At 36.5% G+C, this 27,092-nt stretch overlaps 2 protein-coding genes across 3 annotated transcripts; both read right to left on the reverse strand.

Moving 5' to 3' along the window:
• Nucleotides 1-1,561: 1,561 nt before the first annotated feature.
• On the reverse strand, nucleotides 1,562-13,523 carry LOC129279894 (regucalcin-like). Of its 2 annotated transcripts, XM_054915958.2 has the most exons (6): nucleotides 13,238-13,498; nucleotides 9,232-9,414; nucleotides 7,842-7,954; nucleotides 6,654-6,768; nucleotides 5,417-5,548; nucleotides 1,562-4,709 (listed from the first exon to the last, which is right to left on the reverse strand). In XM_054915958.2, the coding sequence occupies exons 1-6, from the start codon at nucleotides 13,389-13,391 to the stop codon at nucleotides 4,489-4,491; spliced, it is 918 nt and encodes a 305-aa protein (XP_054771933.2). In that variant the 5' UTR covers nucleotides 13,392-13,498; the 3' UTR covers nucleotides 1,562-4,488. The 2 variants fall into 2 exon arrangements, with proteins under 2 accessions (XP_054771933.2, XP_063968014.1); XM_064111944.1 differs by lacking the exon at nucleotides 9,232-9,414 and having other exon boundaries at nucleotides 13,238-13,523.
• Nucleotides 13,524-19,044: 5,521 nt separating this feature from the next.
• On the reverse strand, nucleotides 19,045-25,982 carry LOC135157364 (uncharacterized protein DDB_G0271670-like). The gene is made up of 3 exons (XM_064112607.1): nucleotides 25,745-25,982; nucleotides 20,219-20,303; nucleotides 19,045-19,801 (listed from the first exon to the last, which is right to left on the reverse strand). Exons 1-3 carry the CDS (start codon nucleotides 25,980-25,982, stop codon nucleotides 19,045-19,047), a joined length of 1,080 nt encoding a protein of 359 aa, XP_063968677.1.
• Between the last annotated feature and the right edge of the window lie 1,110 nt (nucleotides 25,983-27,092).

The raw sequence follows: 27,092 nt of genomic DNA on the forward strand, positions 1-27,092 counted from the left end.
AGCAATCAGTCAACATGGTCAATGCAATATATGAAGATATGTACTTTTTTCGGCATCTTTTCTTTCTTCAGAAAGGAGTTGCGGTCCAGGGTACGCCCCTTCCCCCAAAAAATGATACAGCACTATTTATTGTTGTGTCAAGATTTCTTGGGAAACTAATAAAGTTTCTTCAGAATAAAATCAATAAAAATCAAATACTAGTCTCTCTTCAGCTTATGGAACTAATCTTAAGCCGTATTTATGTATATGTGGCATAAAATGTTCTTATTTACATTGAGTTCATGTAATTTTTTTTCACTATGGGGGTAAATTCAGGATCCGGAACTTCACACAATTACCCTGCATGAATGGCTCTGAAAGAATCTGCATAATCATGGTCACGGTTAACAGTGTCAACGATTTTGTAGGGTAAAAACCCTTTATTGCTTTATTATTGACGCTGAAGATTTGATCATGCTATTAAACTTGCACAGGGCAGAGTCATAATAAATTAGAACGTCACCTTTAACGAGAGTTTATGAAAAATATTGTGTAAATATTAGCTCAAAACACGTAAACGAGGCGAAGTGGTTTTTAAAGTAGTGCAAATAATATTTTTATTTATTTTTATATTTTGTCAATTGCTTATTACATGAAAATTTTTTGTGGCTACTCTGTATAAAAAAGTCGATCTTTGACTGTATCCAACATTATATATTTCCCCCTATTTTTTCATAATTAATTCCACAACACAGGCAAGTATAAAAATTATATATAAACAATGAGGGAGATAGGTCGTTCCGTTTGAGTGACATCGGCATTGGTTGTAAGCACATACGTCATTGGAGGAATGCGGATTTGTAAATAACTATGATAAAAATAGAAAATTTCAGTTTTACAAAATCCAACTATTACCTCTATACTGAGTGATCTGATCAGGGAAATGTTAGTTCGATACCCTATCCGATCTAAGCACTTCAGAATGGGTGGGTGTGTGCTGTGTGGGTGAGTGGGTTTGAGGTTGGGTGTATATGGGCCCGTATTATGAAGTCGGGTTTAACTTAAACTCGGGTTTAAAGTTGTGGTTTAAGTATGGACAGCCAGTTGTTACATAAATCACTAACAGTATATATATATCATATTTCAGCTCATTTGGCTCTCAAATCATTCATAATTGTCTAGGAAGTATAACAATATTATTGTCTTCACCATGGATGAATCACGAAAGAGCACAATAACCAGGGATATGCAACAACCTGAGTAAACATAAGAAACGTACAACCAGGGAGTTGTTGCATATCCCTGATACAACTTAATACAAATGTTGACATGTTTGGCTTCCCATAAGTTTAGCACAGAGTATAAGTTAAACCCGACTTCAGAATACCGGCCATGGACTCGTTTCTTTCCCACTTTTCTCCTCTTCTCTCCTCCTCTCTCCCCCATGTCTCCTATATCTCTCACTCTCTCTCGCTCACCCACCCACACCCACACACACCTCATACAGACACTTTATTTCTCCTTGTCATCGTATCGGTTTTAGTTTACTTTCGAAACAAAATAAAAGAATTACTATTCTGAAGAATCTGGATAGGGCTTAATTAAAAAATTTATTCGCTGTATGTTGTTATTCTATCCAGAATTTCAATATACAGTGCCAAAGACAGCATTGCTCAATACAGTCACACCAAAAAAAAAAACATGCCAGAACGATCATGGCTTTTAAAGTATTCGAATGACATACCATTAATCGATTTGAACCCGGTTCGTTGATGAGACTGTTGCATATATAGAGTAACTGAAGAGAGAAAAATAATATTTTAATAGGCCCTTAAGATAGAATGAAGGATACTGACAATATATTTACAGGCTGCCCACATGCCCTATGGCAGAAGGCCGGTAAGTAATATCTAAGCCCCCCCCCCCCCCAAAAAAAAAAGGGCGACTTAAGGCTATTTCATTAAGATGTTCTTAAAATCAATCACGACTTCCTGAACGAATTGAACGTATTTTGAGCTATTAATCATGGGCTCGTTCTATAAAACTTGTTACAATGATAAATTTGCAAGAATAGTATAAAGCTACTGAAATCATTCAATTTGATTGGTTGATAACAGAGGTGTTATAGATAATTTGAATTTGTTATTGTAACAAGTATTTATGAAACGGGACCCAGATTTCCACTCACTTTCCATGGACTGCTGTACGGGGCGGTGCCATGTTGTTTGGAAAAGGGGTGGCAAGGCGATCTAAGGATGACGTCATTTTTTAATCATGCAGAGCTAGGTCCACCTATACTTTCCTTCTCATTTCTTATTCTCTGTCATTATCCGTTTTATTCCTTTCCCCACTTCTTGAAAAAGGATATGGGCGGCCCCCCCCCCCCTCACCCCCTCTCTCTCTCTTTCTCTCTCTCTCACACACATACACGCACACTCTGCCGGGGACCCCTCTTGCTACTGCTGGTCACACGGGCCTAATTACAACTGGCAGGCAAAAAATATTCATTCGACCCAACCCATTCTCAATTTCTAAATTTGATATTGCTGATTGACAAAAATGAATGAATATGACTGACAATCTAACACTGATTCTAGGGAGGGTACCTACTAAACTTCCTTTTTCCAAATTGGAAAGATATATCCCCACTATGGGACTATATTTTTCCTGGCGGAAGAATTAGGGCCATTTTACTCTCTCAAGTGATGAATTTGTTGTTGTTGTTTTAGCTTATACGGCGCGTATCATTCAGTGGTTAATATTTGCGCCATCAGGTGTAGTCAGGTGTAGTCTTCATAAATACTGATTTATTTTTAAAATGAGCAGTTCGAGGTACCCTTTTCTGGTCAGATATGGAATATCAGACATTTATCCTATCCACTGGTAGTAAACATTCAACCCTCGAATTTCCTCCTTATTTTTTATGAATTATTTTTAAGTGCCACCTTAACGCACGAGTCTATGGGAAATGAATTAGGCCTGTGATACTTGCTAAACCATACATGGAATAGATTTAAATACTTGATTCAAACAACGTTCGAATGCAAAGACGATGTTTAATAAAGTGTAGTCATGGAAGTAGGATTTTCAGTCCACTTAAACAGAGAAAACTTTGGATATCTCATTTACCAAGAAACTGTGTTCCAGTCTTTCATAACGACATGTGCAATTTCATGATCAGTTTTATAAAATAAGTACCCGATATCGTCATATGACATTCTGTGGAAACTCATCATAAAATACAAAATTCTCGGCGACCGATTAATAAACTATATACATTTTAATTTGCCTTTACTAAATTCAGAATTATCATACTGTAACAATCGATAATTGCAAAGAAATGCTACTCTAAAGACGAGGTTTACCCTATATTGGGTAAAATGGGAACATGCATGTTGGATGGGTAAAAGGAGTTTGTAAATTTTACGCAGTATTGCGTTGAACTAGTCAAATATGGGGTACAAAACAAATACCCAGCAAATCTGCATGTTCTCTTTTTTACCCAATATTGGGTAAAATTTTACTCTGTGTTGTTAGAGAGATGTACTCTTCAATAAGGGTCAGTTGGGTTCAATCATTATCATGATTTATATAGTGCAATATACATTTAATTTTCATTGTTGCATTTTATTAAGCCCAAGAGTACACAATGATAAAGGTAGTGCACATAGGGGGGGGGGGTCGATCCCGGGAATTGGGAGCTTCAGCTCCCCGATCCTCCATGACGGCTAATGTGTGCAAACGGTACCATTCCAAATAAAAAATATTCACTGTCAAATTATTCACCACTGGCGGATACGCGGGGCGCCTAGGGGCTCGAGCAATCTAACAGTTCCACGTCAAAAAAGGGGAAAACCTAACAAAATCATTACTTAATTCTTTAATGTCGGTTTGACGTTGGATTCGTTGGTGTGACTGTGGTATTCTGCAATCAAAGGATTCATCGTGTGGTGATAAAGGTAAATGTGTGGTATTACAGTTCGTTTTATATCCTACATAGATTGAATCCTGCATAGTGATTGGTTCAACTAGCATCATGTGACCAAATTTATTTCAACTATGATGTTGCGTGACGTCAGACCTCGATATATTCTTTGCTATACCAATACTCTGACGTCATTATTTCAGAAAACTGGATATTTAGCTAAACTCTCGGGCACACCGGCCAGCTCTCTCTCTCTCCCAGGCAAGTCCCGTGATGCGTCGGCGCAGGCACTAATCTGCGTTCCGCTGAGCGCGGTGGCACGAAGTAGGTAATTCAATGCAAGTAACCGGACTTTGCGAGCTCAGCGCATAGATTTTGGTTAAAGATCATTAAAAGTAGGATATAAAACAAATATATCAGGCGTTTCATTCGAAAGCATAGTGGGAATTATCAATCCTCGGTTGGACTGGCAAAACTACTATATTTCCCTCGGGGCTTCGCCCCTCGGGAAAAATAGTAATAGCCAGACCAACCTCGGATAAATAATTCCACTATACTTTCTCAAAGCCTGATATATTTGTTTATTATGCAAGGTGACTCAGGTCATCAAACAGTTCAGCTTTGACCCCTTTGACCCCAAGTCCAGTAACCCGGAAGAGATAGCCGGCAGTATCTTGAGCCTTCAGTTTCTCTTCGCTCAGCGAGAGTTTAGATGAAGTCACATACAGCTCATCAAGATTGGCCCCACCCCAGCAGCAACTGGTTATGATGTCGGTCGGTAGTTGTACCGTCCTAAGCTTCTCCCCTGAATAAAAAAATGGAGAAAAACCAAACACAGAGAAGGTTAGAAAGACGATAGTTGCTTAAACTAAAGTCAGTCAAATATGTTTACAAGTAATCATTTTATAGTGGAGAGCCATGCAAAAAATACGGACCTTGTGCATAATCTCAAAGCGCCCTCTCTCAGAGGATATAGAAATACGCGAAAAAAGAGTTGTCAGAGATGCGCCAGCTTCAGATCACCAACGCATGCAAGTCAATAGATTAAGCCTCTAAGATGGAGGCGCGACGACGTCTATGCATAAATTATATTGTATTGCTTTCCAGAAAAAAAAAAGATCCCCTATATTCATATACAATTCTCGCTATCTGTAAATTTACACTCACTGTATATCATCATGCTGCCTTAACCTTTTACATCAACATATGAAGTTGGTTTATTTGCCATCTATTTTTAAATTTGTCACATTTATTTCTTTAATGTGTTAAATTAAACTACCTCGCGTGAATCACTTTTCGACGATCAGACACGCAAAGGCTATACGTAGAATGTAAACGTATAAGCAAGTGGAAGAGTGAATAAATTGGAATGGAATAAATGATGAATAATGAAACAAGGGAAACAGACAAAGAGGAGTTATGAGAAAGAAACTAAGTAAATACTGATATGACTTGAATAAGAATACAAATAAATATAGCAAATGTGTATTATTTTACGAGACAAATATTCACCTGTTAATGGGTCGTATCTTTTTACAGCAGCCCCCATGAAGTGAGCAACCCAGAGCTTTCCCTCGCTATCAATGCACATCCCATCAGGGAATCCTTCATTTTTAGGGATAGTGATCACTCGTCTTCGGTTTGCTGATTTAAAGTGGTAATAAGATAGGCATAATGTTTGTTAGATTTTACAGGCCTGAAAGCATTGACGGAGTAAGTATTTTACGTAGCATTTTACTTGAATAAGCAAAATGCATATATTCGTATTCAAATTTAAGCAAGATACCTACGAGTAACCATTGTGACGTCTAAGCCAAATTATGTGCAATGTATGTAACCTCCTTAGCCCCTCCCCCCAAAGAAAAATGAATACCAAAGATGGATAAGTATTTTACTTAAGCAGAAAACTGGGTAAAATACCTGTAATTATGGCTTAAATTTATTGAATTAAATACCAGCAATGGAATGTAAACATTTTACGGCAATGAACTCTTTTCTTTAGGGCAAAATTCTTTATTTGAATAATTTGGAGGAATCAAAGAGGGCACTTAAAAGTTTCCCAGGCCGATGAGAGATGGCACTGAGGTCAGTCAACAGTGCATCCACAGACATGGCCTTGGTGATCTATGATTATATTTGATTTTATGATGTTTATGAGCAGGCAACACTAAATGGACAAAGCTAACTTTATTCGTGCATCAGCTTGTAAAGGAATAATTGCCATATATTGCCAGGGATCCTCCTATTTAATTGATATATTTTTTATTGCGTATGTGCTCAATATCATCGAGGAAGTGATAGTAGGATTATGAGGAAAACAAAATCGCTTGCAGTCGTCGCAAAATATACACTAAAAGGAATAAGAATTTATTGTTTTTATTCTTATTTTTCCCCAATGTGAAGGCAAATTAGATATTTAACCGATTCGTTCAATTCACTTTACCTCATGTTTACGAGGATTGTAGTGTCGTAAGAAAGATGACTTACACACTTGGGATTCCATAGTCGTTCCGTATGCAATGATTATTACGTCAATTTGAAGATGGAACGAATAGGCCTTTACGTCTTTAACATAAAATGATAATTTTACTATTCTCATATGAAATTCATAGTTATATCCTAAAGTAATACATCCGGATGTCTTCATTGTGTTATTGGAAATGTTGTAATCAAAATATAAATGTAATTATCCTCACTTATTGTACCGCTGACAATGTGGATATCGAAAGATAAGTATAGGGGTCCTCACCTATCGTGCCACTGGCAACGTCGTAGTCGAAAGCATCCACTCCACCCGAAAAAGAATCAATATAGTACATGGTCTTGTAATCTTCTGCCCACGCCATTCCATTCGAAAGACCGACCTAGGAAAATTAAAATCAGACCACGACGTTTCATTTCATTGATAGCAGCGACAGACTTTTACAGATAATTCGAATACTTCATATCAATGGCGGTTTCTTATTTTCTGGGTTTCTATTATTTTGAAATTTTAATCTGATTTATTAAATTTGATGCTTTCCCTCTTTGTGTATGAGGTTAATAACGTAGATTAAGAAAAAGATCGTCAGCATCCAGCAAAAATAATTTATCGATTTTTTCGTTTTAAAATATCATTTCTTTTTTATTGCTGAAGTGGAAAAAGCATGTTATGAACGTTTTTCTGTTGACGTATTTATGACGTAACAAATACAAACATTCCAACGTGCTTTACGCACATAGATGCGTCCTTTTTTCTGTGAACTGGATCATATATGTACATTTCGTTCCCGGAAAAAAAAGACAGTTCTTCGTTCAACGTGCTTACGCGCATAGACCGATTTGCTCTAGCGGCCTTTTTCCGAGAACTTGATCAGTGGATTGCATATTTGTCTTCCGGGAAAGGGGGCTAAGGTATTTTATGATAAGAAAGCGTTTGGAGTGTTTTGAATAAAATCACAAAGTATCGATGAAGAAAAAATCTTGCTTTGTCAGAAAGTTTGAGAATTATGACAAAAAATAATACACTAGCTGCTAGAAACACAAAACTAAGGTTAAACATAATTTGCGCATTCTCGAAAAAATACGTTTTGCGCACGTGCGCGCTAAGTCCATTCTTGTGGGAAACGGACGAGGTTCGAAGTTCAACAGTTTCATCAAAAAAATTAATATATATTATCTTGCTTTGTTTTTTATATGAAAAAAACATTAAAAGGTGACAAATAACTTTAAAATACAATCGCAATTGTTCTTACCAGTATTACTCACATCATTGTTGTGTTTAATGTGTATCTGTATGAATAGATCATGTTAAAGTATACTTTGTTATTTCGTGTTAAAACCAACGCTAGACCCTACAAACTCATAATGAATGTAGATGCATTTCAGCGGGGAAAAAACATTTGTCATGCTGACTATGCAAGACAGTATTGATATTCGAAGCTATTAATTGACTTACTCCTTGAAGATGTGTCTTGAGGGATTTATCCGGATGAAGACAGTAAAGTGAAGCCAAACCTGGCAGGACTTTTTCGTTCAGACCAGGGGGTAAAGACTCGAATCCCATCGTCCCTGGCAGAAGAAATCACAAAAGAAATGACAGACACATATGGATAAAATAGGTGGTCTGGCAGAATGACACATCATATTGCATTCACTAAAATATATACATGTATATATACTGTATATTAACGTGACGGTATAAAAGGCAGCACAACATTATCAGAATCCGTCAATCATAACATCAAAATTTACCTAATCTTTGCACATGAGCGATAGATTTTGGTTTAAGTGATTTGATTTCGTTTGACCAAGTGAAATTCCTGGCATGCATTACACAACAGCCCATTCTAACGAACCAGTTCCGTTCTTTTCCCCTTTCCTCATCGTTGCACCAATGAAATTCTCGTTCTGTTATTGGAAGATTAGATATTTTAGTCATTGAAAATGCTTAGTCGATATGTTTTAGTAAATTACGAATACAAGAATTTAAGGGAAATGTCAAAATTTCAAATCCAAATTTACTTAATTTGCCACTCTCCACCCAGGTACCCGGTAGGATGCAAAAGCCTTTGTAGTATGCCTAGCAATTGAGTCTTTGAATTCTTGTTGGAATGCTCCCCAGGGAGTGGAGAAGGTCCATACATTGTATGCGGGCATGCAATGATCCGATGACCGGAGTAATAATATATCTGTAAAGCGCTTAGAGACGTCGTTCCGATGTGATAAGCGCTATATAAATGCGGAATATTATCATGATTATTATGGGTAATTAATATGATAATGACAATTTTAAGACTTTTTGGTCACCCACTGTAAAAAAAAAATTCAACAAGTTCAAAATTTGAAACACTCATTAAAAAAAGAAGAAAAGGGGAATCATAACTCTGTCACATTTATTCGGAAAATGAAATAACAGATTACTGTAAGATTTTTTCCCGAATCTGTCAGCACATGCGCTTCACTCCACCACCCACGACGGATTCGAGAACATAGAAAAAATGTCATTGCCCTTCCTGACAATGAACAACCAGGAAGTCTTTGTCGAGAATTGATGAATCAAATGTCAGCAGTTTCATCATGTTCGTCCTGTACTCTGGACAAACAACATCTTTTGCAATTCTCCGTCAGCTCCGAAACTTAGGATGGAGGCCTCTCGGCTGTTAATTGTCATTTGAGGGCCATTTTCAATACATTTACTGTGTTTTTAATCCGTAGTACTTCAAGGATTATAAACTTTCTATTGATGTCTGGGGAAATATTGATTTATCACATTTGTGGTGACTATGCGAGCGGTGTACTGTTAGATCGATTGCTTTCCAATTTCACATTTATTTAAAAGTACCTACCGACCCAAAGTCTTCCAGACGAGTCGCACTTGGCATCGTTGAATCTTGTTTCTGCTCTGTCTTTCTCAACTTCAATAAGCGTTTCGATCTGCCCTGAATCCCAGTCGAGAAACCCTATCTCGTGGGTGGCTGCCACAAGGGTTCGCCCGCTGCGAGTGGGTATAACGGCACCAACCTGTTTGCCTTGAAGGTCAGAGAAGAGGATAATTGAGGACATAATGATAGGTATTATGTTTAGAGCGGGAAATCGTTATTAGTACATATCATGTTTAGAGCATCTATGCTTTTCATATGTAAAGAGTTGGTCCGAAATATAAGATACCTTAATGACCATACATATAATTTCTTTGCATCACAATGCTTATTTCACTTTAAAATATGAAACCCACTTAAACAACCCTCATAATTCGATAAAAAAAACATTTTAAAAATAGCATAAAGCTGACAAATTCATCACAGCCATATTTAAAAAAAAATAGTATAAAGATTGCATGACTGTACAAAGCCGAAGACGTCATCCATCCGTTATTTCAATAGTTATTGATTTAAAATCTAAAAGATATACTCCGACTTGACGATATTTCATTGTACTATTTGTATTTCAGTGAAGAATTTGCAGCAGTATCCAATTATTCATATTACACGTGAAATCCGTGTTCCGCATATCACTGCCAGAGTGCCAGAATGTAATTATGTAATTAAACTGTCCGATACCTTTTTATCTCATCATCCGATTTCGTTTTCTGTATTAATTAGCTATTTTCCTTTTTGGGTGGATTTGACTTTTATTGTGGACAATGCCTAACATTTATAAGTGGGCTATAAAGATGAATGTTTTCAATCGGGATAGTGCTTCTTGTGATGATAAAAGTGTTACACTCCCAATTCTTTTTGATACCGTACGACTCATTATTCTGTATATATTCTTTACCATCAGAAAAACATGGTGGCGCAGTGATCCAAATATCGAGAACCAAACCAGCTGGGTGTTTCATAAAGCTGTTCGTAAGTTAAGAGCGACTTTACGAACGACTGGTGATCCTTTCTTGTGGTAAATAGTATTTTTATTGACAATGCTTTAGCACGTAAGAAAGGATCACCAGTCGTTCTTAAAGTCGCTCTTAACTTACGAACAGCTATATGAAACGGCCCCCCACATCATTTACTGTTACTCTAAAGAAATTGTTCCTCTGCCAGGTACGTACTCTCAGCATGCATTATTTTAATATGATACAAATAACAGTTTAATCATGGCAGTAATAAAATATATTTTGCTATTTTCCACCTTTTTTCGCACCCTTCGCAAAACGTAATCTGCGTGTATGTGAAACCAATCAACTGTTAGGACAAGAATAAAGCAGTAATGAGGCATCACTCAAACTTTAAGAAAAAAGGATTTTAAAAAATACTTTTTTCATGACAACTTAAACTCGATGTCAATCAATTTCATGATTTTAAGATGCTGAATACAGCGGTTGCCGAATAATGTTCATAAGATTGACATCCAGACTGGTAACCCAAAATAGATTTTTACAGACTTTAACATTAAAACTTGGATGTCAAGTCCACTTTTAACAGCTCCACCCAAGTCCTTAACTACCCATGATGGGCCCTATATCCTTATCCAAGATGTAACGTACTTTTATAATAATTCTTTATGCACTCACGGTCATGACTGTAACGACGAGTAAATAATCTTTAACCAAAACAACATTCATACTTCAATATTTTACCATGTGCAAACAATCATTTTCAGGCTGGTTCTAAAATGTCACAATATATTTCAAAACTAACCTAAAGTACATAGTCCTTTGGCAGAATATTTACTAAATTCTGAGTTGTGTCCCTTTAATGATTGAAATATAATGACATTATTACAGCCCTATTTGCCAATCAAATTGGCATGATTTCGACGGTTCATTGTACCTTGCCATTTTAATGACTTGCTTAACAAAAGAACACCCAGATGCTGTCAAGTTTTTTCCCTATCTGCATTAAGGGAAAATCTTTATTGTGGACAACCATGCGGGATGTACTGAGAAACCCTTTTCAAGTCCAGTTTGTATCCCCCCCCCCCCTTCCCCATGATTTGCTAATCATAGAAAAAAAACATTGAATATGTTGTGGGTGTCCTCAAAAGAGAGATTCTAAAGTGCCAGTTAGATTGAAAAATAAATCAAAAATATATCTGAAGATCCACATCATATTTTCAAGCTTCATTTTCCCAAACGGTTTCCAATATTCTGATTTTGTTATATCTTTAATCTTATGCGTTGTAAAGTTATTTATTTCAACTGTTTCCTATTTATTCCTGCTCAATTATTTTAATCAAATATTCGTTCCTCCTGGTTTCTATGGTAATGTTAAACATAAACTGGTTCATTTTTGTGCAACCTACCTGTTTCATACTGTCATGTTATACCATTTTGTAAATCTAGTGTAATAAAATAGTATGTAACATATCTTTGTTCACCCAATCAGGTGTGGGAGGGAAGGCCTGTGGGCCATGGCATTAAGTTGACCTATTCCCTACCAAGGCTACCTGGTTGGGTGAGCAAGGGTCTAAAAAACACATTTGTATCTTTTCTACTATTTCTTATTGTTGCATTGCACATGCTGTCTTCATGGTCTTTTTTTTTTCTGAAAGTGCCGAATAACATGATGATGATAATAATAATGATAATAATAATAATAATAGTAATAATGATAATGATAAAAGGGAAAATGGGAAGAAAAGGGAAGAATAAACCAGAAGAGTATGAAACAGAAAGGTTCGTGTGGTATAACTCGATATTACCCCCATTATTCCCTTAAAAATTGCCTCCCCTCTGTCGTCTTGCCCCCCCCCCCCCCTATCAAAATAACCTGTCGTCGTCCCTGTGTGATGGTAATAATCATCGTAATAATAATTTCAAAACAAATCTCGTCGATTTTTTCCCAAAATATCTTAAGAGAGTTTCTATATAATGTATTGTTCCTATCACTATTTTCGACTTGTTCTATACACTTGCAATGTCAACCATTATGTAATAATTATTGTATATAATAAATATTACATAATGGTTGACATTGCAAGTGTATGGAACAAGTCGAAAATAATAATAAAATGAATAAATATTATTATAATAATAATAATATGCATAATAAGGAAATGGTAATGTAGTACATGTATAATAGTACGGACGTAAATATAAGGAGAGTGAAAAGAAGGACAATATAAACTGAAGAAACGTGGTGTCATGGTATCGAATCTTAGGAAAGTGTATTTCTTTTTTATAATCTATATTAGCCACATATATGTATACTGCACTATATTTCCTGGCCTTATGCTCACAGGAAAAGTTGATTTGTCCACATTCCGTTTTCATCACGGCGGGTTATTTTTACCATATAGCACAGACATGACAGATGCTTTGGGAACATCGTTCAGAGACAGTTATTTTGATGGTGTTTTTGTTTTGTTTCCTCTAAAAACATAATTCTCATGCCTACAGCCCTATGCATAATATACATACAATAGAGTGTGAAGCTAATTACATGATTTCATTATTATTATTTCGAATAAAAAATATATTTTTGCGTTCGACTAATGAGGATTTCTTTTATAATTTGGGTAATTCTTAATTTAATTCGAAAATAGAAATTATACACAAGATGAGATCATGATAAAGATTTAGTCACAAGACGAACTAGGGTCGTATATACTCCGCGTGTGCTTAGGATTCACATTACAGGTTGACCCATTGGATAGACTATTTATGTGGGACTATTATTATATTACTATTATATTACTATTATATTACTATTGAAATGCGTGTGCGCTGTAATCTTAGTAATTACGGCTGCCAAGCTACAGCTAAGGTAATAATATCCAAGTCCTTTGGAAGCGCATAGAGACATTATTCATAATCGTGATATGCGCTATACAAGAACTGTTTATTATCATTATTATTATTATTATTATCCCAACCGATATAATTGTGTACTGCACGCATAACATTCTTACCTATATTAACTTTCACGGTGTTTCCCGTCCCAGGATTGTATCTCGAGACTGTCTGCCCTAGGATATCGACGTAAAGAAGGCTTCCCGAGGCTTGATCCCAGTGTGGACCTTCCAGAAGGTGACCGACGTTGTTTTCCACCACTTCGATTGACATGATTGTGCCTGAGCTGGTTTTACGTTTTCCAGACTATCGTTTGCCTATCAGGATCTCCCCGTACTCCGACAGCCACTAGGCCTTGTTGCAGTCCGTCTACACACTACGAGTAGAAGGCGGTGATCCATGAACTCGTCAATATTGGGGTTAAACGTTTTTACGTGAATCTGTATCCCCGCACGCAGATGATCGGTCGATGCGTACGCCATGGTCATTGTGGTCAAAGGCAGATGCATGAGCTTTCTTTCAATTGAATAACATGAATTTTAAAAAGAAGTAGAAGTTTTTTTTTTTTTTTTTAGATTTTTCCTTTTTTTATTTAGTCTTTAAACTTTCGGACTTTGACCCGACGTTTGAGAACACTTTAAAAGTGGAGCATCATGGATGATATTATTGTGGGTGGAATACAAATAACCATCGAGCAAAGCCATAAAGAGATACGGTAGTGAAGTTAGACATAATAGAAGAAGAAGATATAATAGTAGTATTGGTGGTAGTAGTAGTAGTAGTAGTAGTAGACGACATAATAGAAGAAGATGATATAAGTAGTAGTGGTAGTAGTAGTAGTAGTAGTAGTAGCATAAGTACAGTAGTAATATTAGTGCTAGAAGTAGCAGTAGTAGTAGTAGTTGTAGTAGTAGTAGTAGTAGTAGTTGTTGTAGTAGTAATAGTAGTAGTACATGCAGTAGTAGTAGTAGTAGTAGTAGTAGTAGTAGTAGTAGTAGTAGTAGAAGTAGTAGTAGTATTAGTAGTAGTAGTGGTGATGGTAGTAGTTGTAGTGAAGTAGTAGACATAATTTCAGAAGATATAATTGTAGTAGTAGTAGTTGTTGTAGTAGAAGTAATAGTAGTGAAGTAGCAGACATATATAAGTATAATGAAATAAAGTAGTAGTAGCAGTAGTAGAAGTAGTAGTAGTATTAGTAGTAGTAGTACTAGTAGCAGCAGCAGCAGCAGCATTAGTATTAGTAGTAGTGGTAGTAGTAGCAGTAGTAATAGTAGTAGTAGCAGCAGCAGCAGCAGCATTAGTAGTATTAGCAGTAGTAATAGTAGTAGTAGCAGCAGCAGTAGTAGTCGTAGCAGTAGTATTAGTATTTATAGTAGTAGTTTCAGGAGTAGCAGTTATAATAGTAGCGGTGGTGTTGATATTGTAGAATCAGTGGTAGCCTGTGTAGTAACAGTAGTAGCAACAGTAATAAAGTAGTACCTGTAGTACATTTGTAATCAATAGGAACAATCATAAAACTAAAAAAGATAAAATGTACTGTTTTATGTGTGAGGGTGCGCAGTTTGTACGTGATTGTGTACACACACACAACACACACATACCCACCCACCCACACACACGCATATATATATATACACACACACACACAGAATAAAACAAACACATATCAGTCCATTCTATCGATTGAGGTATATGTTTTTTCATGATTTTTTATATTGCAAGTCCCATATACACACCAAATATGTGTATACTTGATTATTCCCTTCAGAAAGTTAAATACCATATTGTACGACTAAGTTACTCCCTGATGAAATTGAAACCATAAAAAACACACTATTGGGGTTAAGATACATGTTCCATTACCGTTTCGATCAACTTCTGAGCTCCTTTTAATTGTCAATTTAGTACAAATAAACTATATACTCTTGACATGCCTTTTGTTATTTTTTTATTTGTACTTTTGTTTTCGTCATCTGTATATTTTGATTAATATTATTTCATTGCAAATTTGTCCACACTCGTAAAAATGAGATAGTGTTTTTCATCCTCAAGGAGCTCTTGTTACATGTATTCCACCATATTGAGGCATTATTACGCCGCCAAGGTTACTCACTTTGTTAAATCACTCGTTATAACCAGCCAAGCAGCAAACCATTCACCTCCAAATAAACAAAAGACATACACAATTCAGGTGAGCATAAAAGTATAATGTATTTCAATAATAGCGAAGACGCCACATTAGGTACATTAGTCTTTATAATTGTTCCCGTTATTTCTTGCATTTCTATAGTACGATAATACACCAGACGGTGGACTGTACTTCATCAAAAGAAGGAGATGTAGAATGCGGTGCTGCTATAAACTGTAGCTTTGACATACTGTTCTCATCACAATTTTATTTTCCCCTCATCGATAGATCAAAGAATACATTACTTAAACTCAATTATTGAGGAGGGTAATTCAATCTAATGACTTTCCCCTTATCATCATACTGCAAATTACATGGATTTAAATTGAATCCAAGGTAAAACAAAGGTTAGCGATTAATCGCTAATTTGAAAGAGCAATTCTGATTGGTTCCTATTCAGTCCACTGAGCAAATTACGCATCTAAGGATGATCTTGATAGGCTATTTCATTTAGCGATTAATCGCTAACCTCTGTGTTGCGAGGTCCAGATCGGATATGAATAGTGAACTTACGAAATCTGACTTAGATTTTAAATGCCACAGACTTATTTTTTAATCCGAAGGGATTTATTTATGTTTCCAAATCTCATCTACATTCAGCACTCCATTGAATGCTCCATATTGAAAGCAGGTTTAAATTCAAGGTAGAGTGTAAAACAAGAAATTAAGTCTGATTTTGTTACATATATATATTATACATAGATAACATAGCTCTTCTCGAAAACAAAGCCTTTTCATTTTCCCAGTCTGTATATACATTTGACAATTTTGATTATAAAAATAAATGTATGAAAAAAATTATCAAAAAGTAGGATGGAAATTTCTGAATAACATGCGTTAGTATTAAAGCAATGTGATAACGATGATATTCGTAGTACCGATATATACCTGAATTACATAGTCACCCGTTCACCAAAGTCAAAATAAGTGTTTTAATATCACACTATACACGTTATATAAAGCAGGTAAGAACGCAATTAAGTTTAATATAAATTGGAAACGTTATTTATACATCATTTGCATTTCATATGTGTTTCGGTTATCTTTTATGGTTATACATGTATATAAATCTACTGCATAATCAGAGTATTGATCCGGTACAATTAGCTTTATTTGGAATATAAACATCTTGAATTCAGTGAGTTCAATATATACACCGTTCAGCACATTTCGTCTTTCTGCGAGCTCACATAAGATATATAATACAGTTTCCAGGTATTCTGCAGTATGTCTGCATTATATAAAACCGGTTACTTGTGAGAGTGGATTTGTATTGGCTTGATTATTTGTAAAAGATCTAGACAGGTGAGCCCCCATACGTCGACCATTTTTTGTATTTTGCTACAATTTTGGTTGTTATGCTTCGTCAAAATACACTAGACGATCAATAATTGTAATTGCCATGAAGATGAAATTATCCTCATGTTGGTCCAAAACGAAGACGAGTTTATCTTTCCTTGACTATTTTATCTAAGATTTAAGATGAATTCTTCTCCCTATAGAATGTATGCAATGGTGTTTGTATTTATTTGTATTCATTTGTACATATTTTGCAATACGACAAATGTACATCTCTACAACTTGTTTCCCCCTATTGGCGGAGCAAAATAAATGAAAAAAAAGGGGAAAGAAAGAAAAGAAAGAAAAAGAAGGGGAAAGAAAGGAGGAAAAAGAAGAGGAAATCTAAGAGGAGGAAGGCGAGTGAATAAAATAAGGTCAGGGGAACTTGAAAAACATTTTTTTTTTATATTTCATCTCACTATATTTTGAAATTTTCGCTCGCGCTTCGCACTCGCATTGTCTGTTCGATGAGACACATGATACTTGCTCGAAAGGTTTACATATAGCTTAAAATATCAAGTTTTGGAGTCAATATACAAAACATATTTTAGCTCGGACATCGAGCTTTCATTATTTTGTTTGATTTACCAACTGATTTTTTAAAGTGCTCTGTAAAATGTATGTTTTAAGGTGTAAATATCAACATTTTGCAGCTTGCGCTGTGCGCTCGCATTATTTAATTTGCCAAATAGGCCTACCTATTGTCTTTGTGTATTCCATAAGATTCTCAAAATATCCCTTTTCATGTGTTTGATTGAAAAAATGAAGGCCTATGAGCTAACGCTGTGCGCTTGCATTAAGATTGGTGAGTTATGAATACATATATATCAATTCTATAACAAATTAAAATCCCGCATTTATGACAGTTTATAGAAAAAAAATGGGCTTGCGATTTGCGCCCGCATTATTTGTTTAAAATATATCAACCCATGAATCCTATTCAGGATTACAAATAGCTTAAAATATCCAGTTTTCAGGCCTCATTGTCAACAAATTTCACGCACTCATTAGGCTTATTAGATGAATGAATATGATAATAATTTTTTTAGGAATTCATAACTAAATTGTCCACTTTTCAGTAAGGGATATCGACAGTTTCATATCGCGCTTAGGATGAGGAATAGGAAGATATTCATCATTTTCATATGATGACAAAGTGTCTTTAGGCCTAGAATGTCCCGATCCTAGGTCAAAATGATAATAAAATACCAGCTCGCGCTTCGCGCTCGCATCAGTTGTTGAGTGCTATCCACATCCACCTCCCAATTTCCCTACACAGTCCTTTAAATAGTGCTTAAATTGACCCTTTTCATATGGAATATCAAATATTTTCAGCTCGCGCTACGCGCTCACATTATTGGGTTTCATGTTAAAAAATGAAATGTATTCAGATTCTGTCTAACTCTTAAACACGCGCACGCATGTTTATTAAAAGACACAACTTGATCTTTATTCATGTGTGCTAAAATTATCAAGTTTCAGATCAGAATATGAAAAATTTTCTGCTCGCGCTTTGCGCTCGCATTATTAATGTAGGAAGATAATAAATTATACCAATCCTTTTTCATGATTTACAAAACGTGAAGTGTGCCGTTTATAGGTTTGAGATCTATTTTTTTCCTCTCGCGCTTCGTGCTCGCATCAATTGTTTGGTTATAACCTTTACCGTTCATGATTACAAAAAGTGCAAAGAACGTCATTTTTTTGGTCGGAATGTCAAAAAAATTCAGATCGCACTTCGCGCTCGCATTATTTATTCGATCAAAATATGTATCGTCTTAATGGCTAACTGCAAAATGTCCTTAACAGGTCCCTGTTCGACAAGGCCAGGACGCATATATAAATAATTTCTACTCGCGCTTCGGGCTCGCAGTAATTATCTAGTTACACACGCATCTTCTTCAGGTTCACAAACATTGCCCAGGATGTTTGATTTTCAGGACAAAATACATGAAATTTCAAAAAAAAAATTTAGCTCGCACTTCGCGCTCACACTATTTAAATAAGGCTTATGAGATTATTACACATTTATGTTGTTTATAAGAATGAAGCTAAGAAATGACTGTAAGGACATGGGCTTTCGCCCCCCCCCCCCCCAAAAAAAAAGGGTGAAATATTATTTTCCAACTATTATGTCAAAATCTATCACGAACTTGGATTTCTGTTATAAAAATGTCGAAATTTTTGCTCGCTCGCTTCGCCTTCTCGCAACTTCTTATTGACTTTACGCGATACGCCATATCAAGCCCCCTAAAAATTGTTTGCTCATTGCGCCACTGGGACAACCCCTTAAAAGAAAGAAACAAAAATCAACTTTGAGCGGCCTATCGGTAAAATATGGTTGAAAATTTTTTTCGCCCCCCCCCCCATTGGCGGAAGCTGGATCCGCCCCTGCTCTTACATAGTATAAAGTTCATTTTCAACCATTCCCATTTCACCATATTGATCACCAAAACACAAGTCATTAGCTTTAGCGTAAAGATCGTGATCACCATCGTATCCATCCGGCTTTCCTCGGGATTTATCGGGCATCGCGTACAAACTGCCGACATCTTCCGAAGTATCGTGCGAAGGGTTGTTCCGGTTTCCACTCTTATCTGGCATGGCATACAGACTGTCCATATCTTCCGAGGCGCCGTTTCGTTCACGATTTTTATCGGGCGCGGCGTAAACGACGCTCATTCTGTCGGTCTTCTTCGTCGAGGCGGTTGGCTGCTGAGGATTTTCAAAAGAAGAATAGGGTGCAATTCCGAGATTAATTTCGTCGTAGCCGCCCTGCGATCCGTTTCCGTTCTTGTCAGGCATGGCGTAAAGGACGCTTAATCGGTCATTGCTGTTCTGCGAGACGGCAGTGGTCCCAAGTGAAGGATTTGGCGTCGGTTCATCGCCTGGGGTTTCATCCATCGTCCCCTCATATATATTTGATGATTTCCTAGGATTTAGATTTACAAGGAGAACGTTATTGTTTCCTCTAGAAGAATTCGCGCTACTCTGTGCTCGTGCCCCAGGTTGGAAGCTTCTGGCGGACGGTGCCTCTGCAATTGCACCGTTGGGGATACCGACGTCATTTATCTCATCGTATGCTGGAGGTCTGCTGACTGGAGTCAACGTCGCTCTTTGTGAAGAAGCGATACCCTTTCTCTCCTGTCGTGACCTGTAATTGAAATTTGGATACAATAAGGAAGAAAAAAGATTGATGTGTAGGATACCCGCTGCCGTATGAAAGGTATAGAAATATAATATATTTCTATACCTTTCATAGCGGGTATCATACTTATTTTTTGACGTGAATCTAAGCGTCATTTTTTATGTCCGCTCAGGATCTCAACTTTTAACGAGGATGGAGATTATCCGGTTGCTTAGTTTTCCATTGATGTACCAGTGTTTAGGAAAGACAAAAACATGACAGCAACTTCGAACATTATCACTTTAAATGTGTTTTTATAACATAAACATCGTCACAATTGTAGTCAACAATCACGTTAAAAACATTGTACGTTTGTGGAATTATCTTACTATTTCACAGTTTCTTTGCTACCGTTCTATTTTTTTTAATACGGTTGCTACGAACCTTCTTGTGAAACAAACGATAGCGACGATGACTATGATAATGATCACAACAGCAGCTACACCTCCAGCAATCCCTGCATATAAGCCTGTGTGAATCAAGATTACCAATTAGACCACGAAATTATTCGTTTAAAATTATCATATAACTATACACAACAAGAAAAAGTAAGTCCCCCCTTAAACAAACATCCATACCTTCCGAACCACTGGGAGTTTTTAATATATCTTTACATGAGCGTGTAGGTAATTTTATAAGGTGCCCAAATGTTACGGACATATTTTATGTCATGCTTCAGTGATCACTTTTTAGAAGTCACAAGCAAAATATCATTACTTTGATTCCAGTTTATTGGAACGAAATCCACATTCTCATCATGAAAAATAGTCAGAAGGCTTGTAAAAGGTACTTTCGAAAAGACGATACAACTCTTTTGCTAAATTTCACGGTTGAATAAACACAGTCAAAATTTGATATTATTTGAATTTTTACACATTTCGATCGATGAAAATGATCGAATGTGATGACAATTATTTTCGGGAAGAGTATCTTTAACAATATTCATTATTTCACGGATCAATGAACATTTAATGAAAACAAAAAATACGATTTTCAGATATCATTGGCAAATAATGTTTCAATTTGGTAACTGAAATTATCTTTTCTCAAACTTTTTCGTCATGTTCATGACCAATTAACATGATTCAATAATTCAAAGGCGTTTGATTAAACATTCACGCTTGAATGAACATGTGTAATATGATTAGCTCTTTATTGGAAAAAAAAATGCAATTGCTAACTAGTGATATGACAGATATCTGTCACAAAACTTCTAGCATGGTACATTAAACATCGGAATTTTATTTAAAATTCCGATGTTTAATGTTTCAGTGAGCACACAATATTCGAAAATTATGAAAATAAGAAAGTTCAAGGCCTTGGCCCCACTCTGTACCGTATCAAATGGTTATTTGAGTGTGCGAGCCCTTTGGATGGTGTCACTCTGAAGCCATGTGCGAAGTTTCATTAGAAAATTATTGGCAGAAGTAACAAAAATCGTCTATGAAACAAACCCGTATTTCACTTTTGTTAAAATTTTGACTTCCTCTCACATATAAGTAACCCCTTGTTTAATATGGTGGAACTTTTCTTCAAAGCTGTCTTTAGCAGTATCATTTGGCAGTAATGTTTATCAACCTATGGGCAGAATTCTATGCAAAAAGGAAATCGATTTATTTATTTATGGATGAGTGAGCACGCCTCAAAGGGGGGAACAGGGACATTTTCAATGTCACAGACTCATTTTGAAGGGTTATAAAATGAACAATGGGGGCAAATTCTGTTTCAAATGTAACTTAATTGGTTTTGTTTTTATCATCCATTATTTTAATCACCCACAATTTTCGAACTTTTTTTTCATGGTTGTGCGAGCACTCGAAAACTTAGGAATTAATATTATTTTTCTCAGGATCAGTTGAATTTATGGACAAATCAGTGGTGGATCCAGAATTTGAAAGTGGGCAGGTGCCAAGAAATTGGGGGAGGGGAGCCACTGACATATTCCAATTTAAAAATGTTTTAACAAGTTACAGAGGATACTACCATAAACCCCTATGAGATGATTCGTCACAAAGAAATGTGCTCACTCAACCATGAACATACTGTACGTTATCAAATTTTGTGTGGAGTGGATAAATGATGGAAAATAAAGCAATGTTTTAACACCACAATATTCACCAAAAACAACCTTTGCCCAACATTTTATTTACAAAATCTGAAAAACGACTCTTGAGACTTTCAAAAATTTTCATTTTTAATTTAATCTTTGATTACTCATGCATTACCCAACCGATCAATCCTTTCCCCCCCCCCCCCCCAGGAGTTGCTTACTGGGTGTAAAAAACCACCTACGAAATATGATATCTCAAAATTATTCCGTTCAAAAGTTACAGCATTTTGATTTAGGGTGGACTTACTTTTTTGTTGTGTATATTTTTAATGCAAAAGTGATAAAGTTGCATGACTCTGTGGTATAAACGGGGCATATATTTTTGTGTTTTTTTATTCAGTTGGATTGACCTGCGACATGTAATCTTTCGCTCTTTTTGCAGTAATGTTGTCATGGTGGTTGCTGTGGGGTTTTCTACATTTTTTTCCATTCATTTCATTTATTCATATCTGTTTCACAATGTTGTACATAGGGGAAGTCACTGATTATGCTATTAACAACTTCTTGTTTTACCGGATGCTTGTTGCACTTGCATTGGAATATAGTGCGCCCCGACGATGAATGATAACATCATTTGATCACTGTTAATTTAATTCACATTAGCTACCTTGATCGACAATATTACAATATATCAAAATTAATTGCATTTAAGTATTTTCATCATTATTGTTATACTTTATTTTTGTTAATATTGCCTCTTTGTTACAATAACTTTGATATATTTTAATAAGTTGTAAATATTGTAATTTACCTTGATTATGATTTTATGATTTAACAAAACATACAAATATAAGAAATAATTGGGTGTACAAATTTGCTTAGCAAAGTCGGTGCTTAAAAAATTGAGTAATTTCTTGCTCAATGTTGCGTCAAAACATGAAATTTCGCAAAGATGCACTTTCACTTCCCATTGTGTCAAATGATCACTTACTCTTCGAATGAAATATATCACGATGATTGGTCAAATTTGACCTAATGTTGGGGTAAAGTCGGTGTTTTTTCTCAACATCCATGGTGTCATTGATTTTCGTTGCACCTTAATGTTTCTGTATATTTTATTCATAATGTTGAGTAAACTGTCGTTGAGTCGTTGGGTAAACTGGACCTAAGCAGCACAAGTGCAAGTCAGCGCGATATCGCGAACCAAAACCCACGACGAATCTAATGCCATGATAGCCTCTTGTCGAGGCCCTGGCGGCTGCTTCCCGAGCGAAGCGAGGGATTTCCTAATTCGCGAAGCGAATTGGGCCTGGCGATAGCCAGGGCCTCTTGACATCTGAGCTGAATTATATATTCATAAGGAACGTCTTCCTAATGAATATACACGAGTCATGATATTACCGGTCACCTAGTAAACAAATGAAATGTCAAAGCTGTTTCGTCCGGGGTTCGGAATACTATAGTAGTCCACTATTCTACAGGGGATTAATTTAATTGCGGCACACTAAAGGGGATATAACCAGCAAAATGCTACAAGTGGTACTACTGCTGCTACTACTAGTACTGGCCGTAACAGACCCCACATACATTCGTAATTCCGAAGCTTCGTTATTCCGAAGGTTCGGATATTCCGAAGGTTCGTTATTCCGAAGGTTCGGATATTCCGAGGGTTCGTTATTCCGAAGGATCTTATTTCCGGAGGTTCGAAATACCGAAGGTTCGTTAGTCCTAAAACAAAATGAGGTTCGTAATTCCGAAGGTTCGTTAGTCCGAAAACGAAATGAGGTTCGTATAATTCCGAAGGTTCGTTAGTCCGAAAACGAAGTGAGGTTCGTAATTCCGAAGGTTCGTTAATCCAAAAACGAAATGAGGTTCGTAATTCCGAAGGTTCGTTAGTCCGAAAACGAAATGAAAAACGAACCTTATTTCGTTTTCGGACTAACGAACCTTCGGAACAACGAACCTTATTTCGTTTTCGGATTAACGAACCTTCGGAACAACGAACCTTATTTCGTTTTCGGATTAATGAACCTTCGGAACATCGAACTTTATTTCGTTTTCGGATTATCGAACCTTCGGAATAACGAACCTTCGCAATAACGCCACAAATGTTCGGATTAACGAACCCTTTTACGTTTTCGGATTAACGAACTTCGAGGTATAGGCAATTTACGTGTCTCGGAATTACGAACCTTCGGAATAAAGAACCTTCGGAATTACGAAGTGTAACCAACAGACCCATCACCGCCCCGAAACTTCCTGGGAGATACTGGTCAGCCGCTGGTCAGACTCGAGTCAAGGGAGGGCTCCACTCCAGCATTCCCTCACTGCACAGCGGAGATCGATAATCGACGCATAGTGGAATCGCATGAAATATTACATTTTTTCCATATCCTGTGGGTAGATTTACAAAAACATCTCGTCCTTTCAGTGCAGATTTAATTTCATTGACTTGAAAATCCTTAAATCGGTCTATATTCAGCATTTTAGAGGCATATTCAATGCTCTTTGATATTTCGTCGTCACTCTTCGCCAAGAATCCACGGGTCGCCATTCAAGATGAGCTCATGAATATTCAATATGACGTCATAGCGGCCTGCGCTCTCATTTGATGATTTTCACCGACCAGTTCTTGGTCGGAATATGGGTAAAAACAATAAAATACAAAAGAAAGTCGGTGAAATTCGGCTCAGATGTCAAGAGGCCCTGTCTCGCGGCGATCTGCTTCGCTCTCTCCCTTGCTTAGCCATGGTCGCTCGGAAAGCAGCCGACAGGGCCTCGACAAGAGGCTAATGTCATGATGGACACCTGACATATCGGAATCCTTCCTCGGACATGTCGGAAGTGGGGCATGCCTCCCGAAGTTGTTGATGCATTTTAATGTATGATTGTTTATTTAAATGTCATTTTGTTTAGGCATGTTAGATTGAATTCGATCTCGTGGATGGAAATGTGTAGAGTGTTGTGAGTACTGGTATATCGGATTTTGCCATTTCGATCACTGGGCCGCTGATCACGCAAGACCGCTGCTTAAGATCTGGTAGTGAACCAAGCCGTGTGATTTTCACCGGCAATTTTCAAACTTATCTGCTCATGTCGAAATGTCTGTTTCATATCTAGATCTAGGAATGGGGTTAAATTTGACTCTAATTTGTTTGCATCGTATTAATAGTACGATCCTGGGGCCCCGGGGGCACAGTGCCCCCCCCTCACTTTTTGAAGCACTAAAAAAGTGTTCTTTTTACGATTAAAGAAAAATGCCCCTGTGCCCCTTCCATCGGAAGAGGACCCGTTTTAGGTGTTACCAAGTGCCATTTCCCGTACAAGTGCCATTTTTCCCAGGAAAATGCCCCTCACTGGCGTGTTTTGTCCCCTTTTCACCTGAGAAGGACCCGTTTCATGTTAGCAAGTGCCCTTTTGCCAAGCTATCGGTGTTCGTGAAATTCTGAAAACTCACATAATTGTACTGCATATTTTCACAAAATCCACCGAAGGAATGCACAAAATCCATCAATTACACTTAACAAAATGCAAAAGCACCTCTATGATAAGCTCGGTCGCTTCGCCCCCTCGCTTTCGATTTTTTTCAAAAAAGTTTACTCCCCCTGCTGCCCCCAGCCAAAAAAAATTTGCATACGGCCATTTTTAAGAAAGTGCCTTTTTTCCCATGTGCCCCCCCCCCCCACACTTTCAACTTTGCTCCGCCGCCCCTGATTAGTGTTACTATTACTATCTGTTGTAAATTATGATTCGTGTTTTTATCCTAAAATAAATTAGAAAAAGAAATAGAAAAATAATTAAAGAGTATTGTAAACTTAGGGTTTATGGTATACAACATTTTCAGGTGTTCTTTATATTACCTGTGCTATTTCCAACCGTAGGAAGATTAGATGTCCCTTGAGGTTCCAGAGATGATGAAAGTGACGGTGATGATGATGGTGTTGGCGATGATGAAGATGACGATGAAGATGGTGGTGATGATGACGATGATGATGGTGATGGTGTTGTTGATGATGGTGGTGATGATGATGATAATGACATTTTACCTCCGTTATTTGCTGTGGCTTCGTGGTTGGTTGAAGTTACACTGGTTGTCATCGAAAGTGGGGAGGTAGCTGTGTCGAATCAATTATAATTTGAATTGAATTTATAACTCAATGTCACTATACATACATGTTTTATCAATGTTACATAATACATTGAATATGGAAATTTGAGCTAACAAAGTGGCGACATGCTCATCGAGCATGTTCATAGTCCTGTTTAGTATAGACTCACAATTATTTCATATCTTTGTTTTAAGATTTAATTGACTATTTGTACAATTATTTGTTAGTTATGTGTTGCATTCCAAAGGGAATAGGTATTTCATTGACTGTCATTTTTTTACTTTACATCAGTAACACGAGAGAGTTATTAAAAAGCCGTAAATTATTATAGACCTTGCCCCTAATCCTAAAAAACATAATTTACCAGTTTGGGTTGAATGATATTACACTTAGTCTGTAAATTTTATCTTAGTTATTTACCATTATTAATGCAATTATTTTTTTTCCTAATCATAGTATTTGACACTTTCCTCTATCCGCTGCAGAACAGGTACTGGAGACAGTTCAAACCAAAGAGTTTGAAGTCTCAAGCATCATATCAACATGATTCATGGACCGCGAAACCGGCAGACTTTTTTGCCCAAACCGTTAAAAAAAAGCGTAAAAGTGACCATCTGATAGTGATTTTTTTTTGCAGGGTCATACTCCTACTTTATATTGTAATTTTTGTTTGAAGTGGAAATGAAAAAAAGATAAATTTAAATCAATCAATCAGTGGTAGCCATGGATTGTTTTAACATATATTGATTTAATCTGCTTATCCCGATCTTTGCCAACGAAATAATTATATAGTATTAATAAATAGTTGTCTATTAGTCCTGCATGTATTAATTCAAAATTATAATTCTATCATTCAAAAATCAATATTTCTAAAATCAAGATTCCAGATATTATGATATTTCTTTTCCATTATAAGTAGGGAAACATACACATTGATTCAGGTGGCGTGTTCATTGTTGTCACCATGGCGGCTGGTACTGCAATTACATTAAAAAAATAGAAAGCGAGATAATAAAATATAGTGAGAAAGTAAGATTCACACTTTTCAGTCAAAATAAATTGGAAACACGATTTTAAAAAATCATAGTGCACGATCAAA

This window comes from Lytechinus pictus, chromosome 17, assembly GCF_037042905.1.
Source record: "Lytechinus pictus isolate F3 Inbred chromosome 17, Lp3.0, whole genome shotgun sequence".
NCBI classification, from domain to species: Eukaryota; Metazoa; Echinodermata; class Echinoidea; order Temnopleuroida; family Toxopneustidae; genus Lytechinus; species Lytechinus pictus.

Excerpts from the sequence above, each read along its gene's own strand:
- LOC129279894 (XM_054915958.2), bottom strand. The coding sequence starts at position 13,391 with ATGTCAATCGAAGTGGTGGAAAACAACGTCGGTCACCTTCTGGAAGGT. Across the intron at positions 9,415-13,237 it reads CACCGTGAAAGTTAATATAG|GCAAACAGGTTGGTGCCGTT; the intron begins GTAAGAATGTTA and ends CTGACCTTCAAG. Across the intron at positions 7,955-9,231 it reads GTCTGGAAGACTTTGGGTCG|GGACGATGGGATTCGAGTCT; the intron begins GTAGGTACTTTT and ends TTCTTCTGCCAG.
- LOC135157364 (XM_064112607.1), bottom strand. The coding sequence starts at position 25,982 with ATGACAACCAGTGTAACTTCAACCAACCACGAAGCCACAGCAAATAAC. Across the intron at positions 20,304-25,744 it reads TACGGTTGGAAATAGCACAG|GCTTATATGCAGGGATTGCT; the intron begins GTAATATAAAGA and ends TGATTCACACAG. Across the intron at positions 19,802-20,218 it reads ATCGTTTGTTTCACAAGAAG|GTCACGACAGGAGAGAAAGG; the intron begins GTTCGTAGCAAC and ends TTTCAATTACAG.